At 49.1% G+C, this 12,636-nt stretch overlaps 1 protein-coding gene and 1 long non-coding RNA gene across 2 annotated transcripts in view; one reads left to right on the top strand and one right to left on the bottom strand.

Moving 5' to 3' along the window:
• The window catches only part of LOC143662112 (uncharacterized), a 75,473-nt gene extending 68,271 nt beyond the window's left edge, over positions 1-7,202 (top strand). The window contains exons 4-5 of the long non-coding RNA XR_013165146.1: positions 1,069-1,176; positions 7,003-7,202. This is a non-coding gene — a long non-coding RNA (uncharacterized LOC143662112). The remainder of the gene's footprint in view (positions 1-1,068; positions 1,177-7,002) is intronic.
• Positions 1-12,636, bottom strand: part of LOXHD1 (lipoxygenase homology PLAT domains 1) — a 183,163-nt gene that overhangs the window by 71,935 nt on the left and 98,592 nt on the right. Inside the window, exons 19-23 of the mRNA XM_077135558.1 lie at positions 11,156-11,348; positions 7,726-7,886; positions 4,728-5,187; positions 4,412-4,566; positions 2,394-2,527 (exon numbers count right to left, since the gene is read on the bottom strand). Coding sequence (XP_076991673.1) covers positions 2,394-2,527; positions 4,412-4,566; positions 4,728-5,187; positions 7,726-7,886; positions 11,156-11,348 — 1,103 coding nt within the window. The remainder of the gene's footprint in view (positions 1-2,393; positions 2,528-4,411; positions 4,567-4,727; positions 5,188-7,725; positions 7,887-11,155; positions 11,349-12,636) is intronic.

The raw sequence follows: 12,636 nt of genomic DNA, 5'->3' as shown, positions 1-12,636 counted from the left end.
TTGCTGCAGACAGTAGCAGTTCCTAGGGGAAGCAGAGGGCCCAGGCAGGAGGCTCTGATGGGGTGGTGGTGATGAGGACAGAGAGAAGAACAGACCAGCGTGGGGTGAGGGACACAGAGGACTCTGGAATGCCAAGTTCACAAGGATGCTGTTGACCGAGTCAAGGGCAGCTGATGTGTGAACAGAGTTCACAACTCTTCTTAGCTGCAGCGGTTGTATTGCTGAGCTAATAAAGGTCATAGAGAGCCTGGAAGGCCACAGACACTGTTGAAAAAGGTGGTATCTCTCTGAGACAGAGAGGCGGGAAATTTACTCTTCTGATTTTGCTTCTTTGGAACTTCTGTAATTGCGTTTCCACTTCTGGAGCAGGCTTTGCTCAGAATAGCTCTTAACTTGATGGTTGCCAGAACCAGCTCATATGGCCCCTTATTCCATCTTTAATATCAAATGGAACAAAGAAGTGTAAACAAGCAACACCAACAAAAAAGCTGGGAAGGGAAGAGGAGGAAACTAGGGAAGGGAGGAGTAGAGGAAGGAAGGAAAAAGAGAAGGGGAGGGGAGAGAGAAGTATTGAGAAGGTTCCATTTACAGCAGTGATAAAAATATAAAATACCTGGGGATAAACTTAACAAGAATGTGTAGCAGCTATGTGGAGGAAATCGTAAAACATCATTGAGAAACACAAAGGAGCACTTGGATAAATGGAAAGTTATCCCTGGGTGGTAGTACTTAGTGTTCTAAATATTGCAATTCTCCCACATACATTTAATGGCATAACAATCAAAATTCCAATTGCAATATTTTTTCAAGTGATTTAACATCTTGGTTTTAAAAAGGTAAGAAGCACGAACACTTTAAGGAAAGAAGATAAGAACTGGCAGATATCATGATAGACTATAAAGCTACAATAATTGAAAAATTGTTCAGCTAGCCTAGAAATGCCAAATCAATGGAACAGAACAACTGACCCTGACTGAGCTGCAAGGGAAGCCAGGGATGGTCACAATTTGTCCCTATTCTCTTGTTTCTACAGCACCTGATTTAAGTTTTCAAACTTGAATTCCTTAGATTCTCAGAAATTCTTGAGAAGTAAGCTGAACCAGCATCACTCAGCCCATGCAACAGAAGAGGAAAAGAAAGTCTGCAAAGGTGGGGCAGCTTGTCCAGGTGATGCAGGTGAGTTGCTGGCATCAGGTGGACCCCAAGGCCAGGATCCTGGTTCCTGGCCACACACTTCTCCCATGGCCCCTGTGCACGACCATGGCAAACTCACAGAAAATCCCGATGTCAGGCCCTGCAGGAGCCGTGCCTCTGTTTCCTCTACAGTGCACTCTCCTAGGCTGGAAGGGGATGGTGGAACATGGATGGGTGATCCCGTGATGACATTCTGATATTCTGAGCCCTGTTACCCCAAGCCCTGCACAGAGGGGCATCCAGCAAGAGGACCTGCTCCAGAGACACCAGGATGCAGACATTCAGAAAATAATTTTTTATCTAGCCCCTATTAAATAAGGGGCACAGGACTGCCCTCAGCAGCCTGACAACCCACTCAAGATCTTGCTTGCTTTCCTCTCTGCCTGCCTCTGTCCAGTCCACTCCACAGCATGGGGCCTTGAGAGGCACCAATGGCCCAACAGTGTTAACAAACCAGCTTGAACTCATGGCCTGGACTTCTGGTCCTGGCTCAGCACTAACGAGCTCTGGGGCTGGGGCTCTGCCTTTCTGGGGCCTGCTGCGTTCTCCTGTCAGATCAAAATACCCCACCCAACCCAGCTCACACGCTGGCTTGAGTCTAGAGCCAGGGTCGGTGACCTGTGGCCCACAGGCCAAACCTGACCTGTCTTCTGTATTTATTCATCCCATAAGCTAAGAATGGTTTTTACATTTTAAAATGGTTGGAAAAAAAACTAAGAAGAATATTTTGTGATACGTGGAAACTACATGAAATTCAAATTTCAGTGTGAACAAAGTTTTAGGCCCTGGCAAGTCCCTTAGGGGTTGTCTGTGGCGGCTTGCATGCTAAAAGGGCACAGTTGAGTACTTGTGACAGACTGTGTGTCCTCAGAGTCTCAGATGTTTGCTTTCTGGCCTTAAAAGGAAAAGTTTGCTTCTCCTTGGTCTCCCGTGCTAAAACAATGTCATGGAAGTGGCTTTACCCAGGGAGATGCAGGCAGGTGAGCGAGGCTGTGTGTGGAGTTTGAAGGTCTGGCAGGGAAAGCAAATCTGATGTCCTTCCAGGCCGTCACCGTCCACTGTCATCTGCCCGGGCAGGGAGGAAGGCACGCCCACCCACCCACGGCACGCCCCCCCCCCCACATCACCCAGCCTGCCCCCAGTCCTGCCCTCTCTCCGGGGCTGGACCCCTGGATCCCTCCCGTCCAGCTGACACTCACGTGACCTCGTTGGTCAGGTCCGTGATGTCTATCCTGTCCAGGAACCAGCCTGGTCTGTTGCCCGAGTTGTCATGGCGAATCCGAATCTTGGTCAGGGGCCCCAGGTCAATGGCGTGGACAGTGAAGGTGTCTGTCTGTGAAGGGTCAGGGTGGCACTCAGAGGAGTACAGCCCACTCCCTTGCTACTCGCCCCCAGCTCCACCCTCCCAAGGACGTGGAGGCTGACCATAAACAAAAAGGACGGGGGTGGGGTGGGGTGGAAAATGTAGCTGGTCAGCCCATGTTCGGTGAGCACAAATTCCAACTGGCCTCACTGTGCCCAGGGGGATCCCCTCACTCTCACTGTGTGCAGGAAGGTGAAGGGAGAGGAGGGAGGGTGACGGTGAGGGGAGAATGGTGAAGGCAGCTGGCTGCTCACCCTCGGCCTCTGCATTGTGTGCACGTGTGGGGGCATCTGGCTGCCTGATGCGTGTGTGCGCGGCTCCTTGGCTCTGGGTGCAAACCACAACTTCTGCTTAAGCCCCTGCTAGGCACCCATCCTGTGCAAAGCCCAAGCGATTGACAGAAATAGTAGACTTACACTAGCTCGCCCCCCAAGTGGGAAGGAAAGGTGAGCCGTACAAAGGTGTGCTGGTGGCTCTGTGACCTGGAAGACGCAGGTGGCGACAGGATCTGATAAGTGCCCGGCGTCTTGGCTTTTACTTTTTTTAATTCTTTATTTCAAAAAAGATTTCAAACCCCACAGAAAATTTGAGGGAATACAACAATGAACTTTTGTACACTCTACCTAGACACTCTACTTATTTGCAACATTTGCTTTATAACTCTCACTTTATATAGATTTCTCTCTCTCGTTCTTTCTCTCCCTCTTTTTTTTTTTGAATCATCTAAAAGTGGCACATACTAGGATGCTTTATCTCCCAAATACTTCAACATGGATTTCCTAAGAACAAGGACACATATAGTCCCAGTGTAATTATCAAAATTGGGAAACAATTTTAGCAGAATAGTTTTATCCAATATACAGTCCATATTCTTATTTCACTCAAAATTGTCTATAGCTTTTTTTTTTTCCAATTCAGGATTACAGTGGCTATAATTTTTAATGAAAAGTACCAAAACACAGAAATAAGTCCTGCTCGTCATGCCATGGGAGGGAGTGTTGAAGGAAAAAGCAAGGGGCCCTGAAATAAATCAAGGAATGAGCCCAGAAGTATTTTAAGGGTTTAATTTATTTTCTCTCCATTTCTGTTGATAACTGAATGTGGCTTTAGAATGGGGACAGGAATGGGCAGGGTGAGACAGGTGACAGTCTTCTAGCCAGGGGGATATTATAAAATTTAAAGGGCAAAGATTACAGCTCAATTTTCCATGCTTTTCCACTGCATCTGGAAGGATGGGGTGCATGCATTTTTTCCCAATACTCAAAAGCCTTCTGTGGCTCCCATGGCCTGGGATAAGATGCAGGCTTCTAGCATTCAGGCTGCCCATTCTCACCCCCACCCCCACTCCCTGCACTGGCCTGGCCCCATCTGAGCTTTCCAGAGGCAGTACCCACTCGGGCTCGGCACTGACCATACCTGAGCTGGAAGACTCACTGTCCCTCAAGCCTGCCTTCCCCGTTTTCATTCCTCACCTCTGCTCCAGCTGTCCCGTCTCTGGAGAACACCCTCCGCCCTTGTCAGCGTCCATCTTGGTGGTTGCTCGCCCCACCTACTTCTCCCCAAGTCACCACCCTACAATAACCTTGTCCTCCTGGGACCCCTGCCCCACCCACTCGGCACCCGAGCATCTGCCACCTGATACTGTTTGCTGGTGGCTTCCTGACGACCCACCCGCCGCTGGGCTCCGTGAGAGCTGGATCCCCCGTAGCCCCGCCCAAAGAGCAGGTATTTTCAGGGGTGGTGCTTACGTCAAATGTAGGTGCTGGGTAGGGCTGCAGGGCGAGGGTCAGAGGACACCAGGCCCCAAACTACACCCCTCTCCCCCCAGTCACAGCCAGAGAGCCCCGGCTCTACCTGCCCCTGCTCGAACTTGTTGGACTTGTCCGACGTCTTCAGGGGCCGCTCGCCCGTGTCCCCGCACTCCTCCCCGTAGATGGTCAGGTAGACATTGGCGTCAGTGCCGGCCTTGGGCACGTTCCCCGTGATGACCTGGACCTCATAGGTGACGGCTGGGGACACAGGAAGAGGCAGCACTGAGGACACCAGGGCCCTGGGTGAACCTGAGGCTCAGCCCATCAGTTCCAGCCAGAACCTGGGAAGGACCAACGAGCCCACGGACACCACCCTGGAGCTGAACCCACCCCCACCTCACCCCGCCCAAGACTCTTACGCTCAGGCCCCGGCCGGCCGGCGGGCACCAGCTCCACCACCAGCTCGCCGTCCTCCTTGCCCCGGGCCAGCCAGCGGTGGGCGTCAAACTTGTACTCCTCAATCACAGCCCGCATGCCCGGCCCAAACTCCTCCTCCTCCTCCTCCTCCTCCTCGGACTCCTCCTCCTCCTCCTCCTCCTCCTCTGAGGACTCCTCAGACGTCGACTCCTCCTCACCCCCCTCGTCCTCCTTCCTCTTCTTCTTCCTCTGCAGCTTGGCCCTCAGCTGCTCTTTCCTCAGCAGCTGCCTCATCTTGTCCTGCTCCTTCTTCCTCCGCGCCTCCTCCTCCGGCGTGAGGGCCTCCTCCCGCGCCACCAGGTGCCGCAGCCACACCGTGTCCACGAACCAGCTGGGCCCGAAGCCCTCGCCCGTGTGCCCCAGTCGGACCTTGTAGACCTCGCCCACGTCGGCCGCCTCCAGCTGTGCAAAGAGCCGGGGTCAGAGGCTGGCGCGGGCTCGGCGCCCTCCCGCCTCCCCTGTCCAGCCGGGGCTCCGGGGGTGGGAGTTCCAGGCCTAGGGGCTGGGCTTCCTCCTCCCACCACGCCCCGGCCCCGGGCTCTCCTCTCCGGCTGGCCTTCCAGATGCTACTTAGCCTGGCCCCAACCTCCACCAAACCTGTTTCTCTCTACCGTCTGCAACAGTCAAGCGGGTCTCATTCTTCTCTCTCTCTCTCTCTAGCACACACATATACACGCACTGCTCTCCCTTCTACATCTTTGCTCGTGCACTCCCCTTACCCAGAGTGCCCCTTCCCCATCCTTAACTAAAAACCTAGGCATTCAGATTCCTCTGCTTTGTTTTAAACTTTGTGCCTTACTGTGATCTTTTTTCAATTTTTTTTTCAGCACTGAGCACATATAACTTCTGTAAAAAGCACTAAAAAGTGTGATTTTTTCAAAAACAGAAATCTCACCCCTGCTCCCAGGGACCTCAGACACCACCCCAGCCCGGTATGCCCCTCAGCCTGCGGCCTGCGGTCTCTCCCTCCCTGGGGAGGCCCAGCATGTACCCCCAGCCCTTGAACCATCGTGAGTCCCCCCTATAGCCAGATGAGTGGGTCTTCTCTGTCCACTCACTGTGAGCTCCTTAAAGGCAGGGGCCTTCTATTTTTGTTTCTCTCCCCCACACTCTGGGGCCCAGCACCAGGTTGGTTCAAAGGCAGTGTTGCTGGATTTAGCTTTTCTTCAAACAATCGGGTCCTTGGCCTTAAATCACGATGCCCCACCCTGAACCCTACCCTCTGGGGAAGGCTGTGCTGAGGTGATGAAGTCGGGACGGGCTCAGTGCTCCCCGATGCTGGGGGACTCTGGTCTGGCTGTCTTGACACTTCCCAAAGCCTGCTCCCACCAGGGCTCCCATGTGAGTGCCAGGGCAAGGTGAGGCCAGGGATCTCCTGAGCTGCTCAGTGTCCCACATTTAGAGATCAAGCCTAGATGAAAACTCAGATATTCTGACCCCCTTTTCTTGAATCCACAATGCAGCCAAAAACCTCTTTTGCAAGCAAATATCCATCCAGGATGAAGTCCAGGGCCCACTTAGGAGCTGGACAGTCCTTGAGCACATTAGAGTGCCTCTCCAGCGTCTCCAGGGCCATAGCAGCCTCGCAATCATCTCTCTCCAGGGAGTCTGCCTGCCATCCCCACACCCGCATCTGTCTGCCCGACCACAGGTCTGCACTCACCACCCCATCCGGCCACTGTCAGCTGTCCAGAAGACAGATTTCTCTGTTACATTGCCATAACTTGTCACAATTTCCCAAGGGCTGTCACTGGCATGACTATTTTGAATGATTGTTACAGGGACTCTACGAGGCACATCAGAGAGGGTTATGAAGCTGGGCCTTAACTGATAAGGTAGCAAAGGCTCAGAAGCTAAAATGCTGGGGCTCAGCCTCAGCAGTGTCATGAGGAGGTTTAATTGAGACACACCCAAGACCCTGGCCCGGAGCCCAGCTCAGCCAGACCCTTCTTTTCTGTGCACTAGGTTAGGATCCTCACTGAGGGCCAAACTGCTTGTGGTACACACACACACGCAGAGTACACAGCGTGAACAAGCTCCCTGAACACACATATAAACAGACACAGGTGCACACACAGGTGCACACACACATGCACACACACGCACTGAGTCAGTATAAACCATTCATGGGCCCTGCCAAAGTGCAGCAGCCCCGCATCTTCCTCTTTTCCCAACAACATGCCCACATTCTCATCTTTTTTTTCCCTCTACTCAAAGGTATGCAGAGGGAAGTGAAGAGACCTGGGGCACTCAGAAGGCAGCCATATAGCTCCAAGGATTCGCCCAGTCCTGCCTGAGAAGTATGGCCCTATCAGGCCAGAAGGCTGTAGCTCAGAAGTCACAGGCTGGGAGTGGATGAAATAAACAGGACCTTGGTGCTGTATTTTGCTGAATTAGGTTCATTTGTTCTTGTGGTTCTCAGGATCGGTGTCACATTCTTATCGCTAATAGAGCTTTGAAAAGCATGTCCAGGAAAATACACGAGAGGTTCTGATTTAACTGCTCTGGGATGTAGACCAGGCAGTACCTTTTACTTAAAGCTCCCAAGGTGGCTGTAAAATGAGGCCATGGGTGAGAATTGAGCTAGTAATCCCTTCCTTTTCAGGCCAAAAACTTGGGTCTAGAGAGAGGGGCTTACTGCCCAAGCTCGCGGTGTAGAACTTGGCTGAAAAACCATGTCTTCTCACTTCCAATTCAAAGTTCTTATACCCTGCCTTATGCTGCTCCCAGGAAACCCTTGGGGTGCCTGGGAATTCCTGTCCCACTTGCGCTCAAGGCAAGAGAAGAATCATTTCCCACCGGGCTCGAGGGAAGCAGCCTTACTGTTGAGTGAGTGTTGGCTGAGGAAATCAGAGCACCCAGGGCAGCATCCAGGGCCCATTGGGCCCCAGCCAGCCTAGTCTGGCTCTATTGGCTCCTTGCTACCTTAGCCCCACACACCTGGAATATGTCCTTGGAGGCTCGATCAAGAATTTTCGAGCGGCTGGTGAGGAAGAGCACTTCAGTCTTGCCTTCCTTGCCATAGATCTGCATGTAGACTTGGGAGGTGGTGCCTGCGCCACCCATGTCCCCTGTCCAAACCTCAACCTCGTAATGGACCACTGGGTGGACACATGGGGGGGGGCAGAACATTTAATAGTATTAGCAACAACAGTGATAATAACAAAACAAACAATCCCCGAGCCTACACCACATGCATACCTGGTGCTTCACAGACATGATCTCAATTAGTCCTCTCATTAACACCTGGAGTAAGTACAATCATTCCCATTTTGCAGGTGGACAAACTGAGGCTGAAGACGAATTGAGTAGGGGGTGGAAAAGGCAAACCCAAGCAATCAGTCTCCAAAACCCAGTCATGCACTTCACTACCTGTGTCACTGGGCATTGGCAGTGAGGAGTTCCGTGCACCAGCTGATGCTCCCTGTGTGCCTAGTCCCGGGAAGACATATGAGGCAGGCAGAAGTAAAGGCTGTTTGTTCTTCTTCTTTATGTTCAGTAAATGACAAAGGTGGAACAAGGATGTTCCTTTAAATATATATACCTTTCAGATGATACTAACAGATACATCAATCAGCACAGGCAGAGTTGTTTATGTTTGGAAGGGATATTTCATCACTGTGTTGCATAGATGTACCTTAGAGGGCACATCCTAACAGAGAGCAAAATGTTTTCCAGAAAACTATAGAACCGTATTTTTTCGAAGTGATTGTTTCAAGACTTGTCCTCTCAGCAATGCTTCAAGGCCATGTCTTTTTTTTTTTTCCCCAAGAAAGCCTGTTATTTTCAACAAGATGGAGGATCTGCCCATTACCACGACAATGTGAGAAATTTCCTCACATTGGAGGCTGAAAACAAGAGGACTGTTTGAGACCCTGAATGGGGTTCAACTAACTACTAGTCTCAGTTGAGAGAGAGGGCAGGATGGTGTATGGACAGCAGAGGGATTCCATGAAAACTGAGACTGCAGCGAGAGAAGCCCCAACTCCCTGCTTACCACACTCTCATGACTTTAGGAAGCCAGGATTATGTATAAGATATATATATAAGAATGGACAGAAAGGAGCATTCAGAGAACAAGGAATGAATTACTGGAAATCAAACATGGTGGCTGAAATAAAATATTCAACAGCAAGGATGAAGTTGGGGACATCTAAGAACAAAAAGAAAATTTCCCAAGAACAAAGACAAATGGCAGAGAAAAGGCAAGACAATCAGGGGAAATCCAACAACTAAGAAAAAGTTCAGTTTTAGAGAAAACAAAGGAAATAGAGAGTTGGAAAGTGTCAAAATAAATAATACAAGAAAACGTCCCAGGACTGGGAGGAGCCCAGTAATTCCAAGAACAATGGATGAAACTAAATTCACCAGACAGTGAGGATATGATGACATTTCGGAATTCAGAGATAAAGATAGGACCTTATAACCTTTTTAGAGAAAGAGAGAGGGAAAAGAAAAAAAAACTCCAAAGGGTTGGATACCAGAATGGCATCAGACTTCTCAAACACTACAATGGGAACAGGAAGGCAGCAGAATAATTCCAATAATTCTTCCAGGACTCTAAGGCAAAATAAGCTCTAGCTTAGAATTCTATATAAGCCAAACTATAAATCAAATTTGAGAGCAGAATAAAGACATTTGCAGATATGTAAGGTCTCAACATTTATCACCCATTCACCTTTCCTCAGGAAGACATGGGATCCAGGAAATAGGTGATTCAACCCAGGAGAAAGAAAAAATAAATTTTCAAAAAGGGAGTAAAAGGAAGTTCCATGAGGACAGCTGCATGGCCATCTAAAGCACAGGAGAACAGAAGGCTCAAGAGTCAGAGTGGGATTGGAGCAGGGGAGGTAGGGAGGAAACCAACAGATTTCTTTTTGGGTTTGAACATATCACAAGAATTTTAGTTCTACTGGAGCTTTGGAGATAAAAATTCCATATATATTTGGAAAACTATACAAATGAAAAAAATGAGAATATTAATTCCAGAAAACAAAAAGCTGTACAAAAAATGAAATGCAATTGCCATATAGCAGGTGACTCAGCAGTGAATAATATTTGCATAGTCATAAAAATATCAATATTGAATATTGATTTACTTATACTTAAGGCTGGAAGGCTGAGAAGTGAGACTGCGTGTGTGTGTGTATTACGAGAGCTAAATTTTCATCTATAGTTGGAAGTCGAAAGATAATATCTAAGACTGAAAAATCAAGAAAATGACAGGCATTTCATTCAGAATTATGGAAATAAATTTCAAAGGAAAAGCTAAAATAATTAAAGTGATCTCTGAAAAAGGGGAGGGTAGAAGTGATGAATAAGGGAACTGCTGATTTTTAGCTTTATATTTTTAACTAGCACTTGTGTTATCTTCTTGAAATCAAGTTTCAATTCACAAAGAGGAAAGGAGTTGGTTTACCACCTTGGCAGATGGAGAATTACAAGGCATGTGTATGTGACACAGCTCCCCTGCCAGGAACTTACAGGCTAGTTGGGGAGATAAAGTGCACACAGCAAAAGATCCCAAGTTTGGAAGAGTAGGAGGTGACTTTGTATCAGGGGTTCTCCGGGCAGCTTCCCATAGAAGTGAGCCTGGAGCGGTTGCACGCCAGGTGAGGGAGGAGACATTCTCTGTGCCAGGTTTTGGTCTCACTGTCTTTCTGACCACTCTGGATAACGCCTTATTTCTTGACCCCTGCCATGACCTGAGGCCCTCACATTATGCTGAGTGGTGACCAGATCACCTGGAACTTCACCTCCTCAGAGAGGTCACTTCTGGCCACATTGTCCAAAAAGGTCTCCTACCACAGATGTCAACACTGGCCCCTAATCCTACTTCATTTTCTTCCCAGCTCTTACTTGGGTATTACATTACATATTCATTGTTTGTCTCTCCTGATGGAAGGTAAAATCCACAAAGGCAGAGGTTTGGTCTGGTTTGTCTCCACAAAGCCTAGTGCCAGGCACAGAGAGATGCTCAATATATATTAATTGAAAAATAAGTGAATAAACAATTTTATCTCTTTACCCAGTCTTCCCAGCAGAAGACATGGACTTTGTTTCAAACTCCTGTTGTATACAGAATCAAGTATATACATGTCCTAATAAAGTCGTTTGCTGCCTTTATCCCAGAAAAAAAAGTTTCATCCAGAGTCCTCAGTTTCCCCATCTGTAAAATAAGTCTTTCTTCCCTTCTAGAACCATTGTACAGGAGGCAACTGGAAGCCTCCATCATCTCCCTACAGGACCTCCCTTGGAGACAAGACCCTAGATCTCACCACAGTCCCTCCTTCATCCTCATTGCCCCATCCCACAGGGAAAACAATGTTGGTGCTCCCCCCCCCCCCCCCCACACACACATCTTCCATACATTTCTGGATCTCCACGACCTCACTGGGATAGAGCTCCACCTCAAGGCGCCTGTCGGCCTGGTTCTTGTCCAGCCAGCGGTTGACAGGGAAGTTGTACTGCTTGCCTTGGCGGGGCACACGGATCTGGACACTGCCCAGGAACCAGCTGGCGTGCATGCCCGTGCTGTCATGCCCAATGATCAGCCGGTTGATCTGAAAGGAGATCCAGGGTGGAGGTAGCAAAGAGCTGGTGTGGGAAGACCAGAAACTTCTATGCCTCTGTCCCCAAGTCCCAAACACTGGCCCCCAAATTCTCCTAAATCTGGGTCTCCTGTAATCCAAAAGGGGAAGGCAGCAGGAGGCTGGGATCTAGTCCTGTCCCCATCATCAACCTCCTGGGCCACAAGGGCATCACTTCTTATGCCTGGAGTTACCATTCCCTTCTCTCTTGACCAGCTTCCCCCGGGGGAAGTTTTAAGAAGCAAGTGGAGGAACAGATGACACATGGACTTTGAAAGCACCAGTATGTTTTTAATAATGTTAGGTTGTGACAGCACAAGAAAGCAAATATTCAAAAATGTTCACCACCAATTTCTGACAGCTGGGTTATGGGTTTCGTTTCATTTAAAACAATACACTATACCCCCAGAGCATATTTTTGCATTTCTTCTTTGGTGTGCCCATCCTACAGGTGACAGAATATGCAGACAAACTCTCAGGTGCTCTGTGATTCCCAGTCCAATTGCTCCCTCTCACTTGAGGAACCTGAGGAACATCTTCTCTTTCCAATAGCACTCTATAGTCTACTTCCTTGCAAATTTAAATAGTAACATCTTTGACCATGGGCACCTTAGATGACAGCTAGGATCTCCATGGGGCCATCCTCATTTGTACACCGATTTTTAACACTCAAATTCTTTTCTGTGAAATGTTGTATACAGGACAATTCTAACACATGCTGGAATTACTGGATGGTCTTTGACATCCTCTTTAGCCCTGAGAGTCTTTCTGAGATGGACTTGGAGGGGTGGGGGGCACTGGTCTAGCCAGTGTCTCCAGTGCCCAAAGACCAGATTTAGAAAATTGTCCCTCTGAGCCCTGCTCTTGGTCCCTTTCTTCTGAGCACTAAGTACCTCTTTGCAGCCGGCAATGGCAACACTGTCACAGTTGAGGGCAAGTAACCCTCCTGGAATTCCCCTAGAATTGTCAGAAGGAACACAGCCATGCAGGCAGAAAGCTCTGGTAGGTATACGCCCAGGGACAGGGGAGTGTGAACATGGTCTCTCCATGAAAGTCCCAGGGAGTGACCAGCTGAGAGGAAGAATAGGGAAAGGTGTCTTCTATCTGGTCTGACTGAAATCTCTTTGAGGCAGGGACTATCTTTCTGTTCTATTCCATCTCACACTGCACAGGACTTGGCATATTGTTTCATAAATAACAGCATTTTCTGAGCACTTGCTATGTGCCAGGAATGGCCTGTAGGTTGCACCTAATGCTGCAA

Source organism: Tamandua tetradactyla, chromosome 18, assembly GCF_023851605.1.
Source record: "Tamandua tetradactyla isolate mTamTet1 chromosome 18, mTamTet1.pri, whole genome shotgun sequence".
In the NCBI taxonomy this organism is placed as follows: domain Eukaryota; kingdom Metazoa; phylum Chordata; class Mammalia; order Pilosa; family Myrmecophagidae; genus Tamandua; species Tamandua tetradactyla.
The sequence above is the reverse complement of the archived record's forward strand: the minus strand, read 5'-3'. Positions and strand labels throughout refer to the sequence as shown.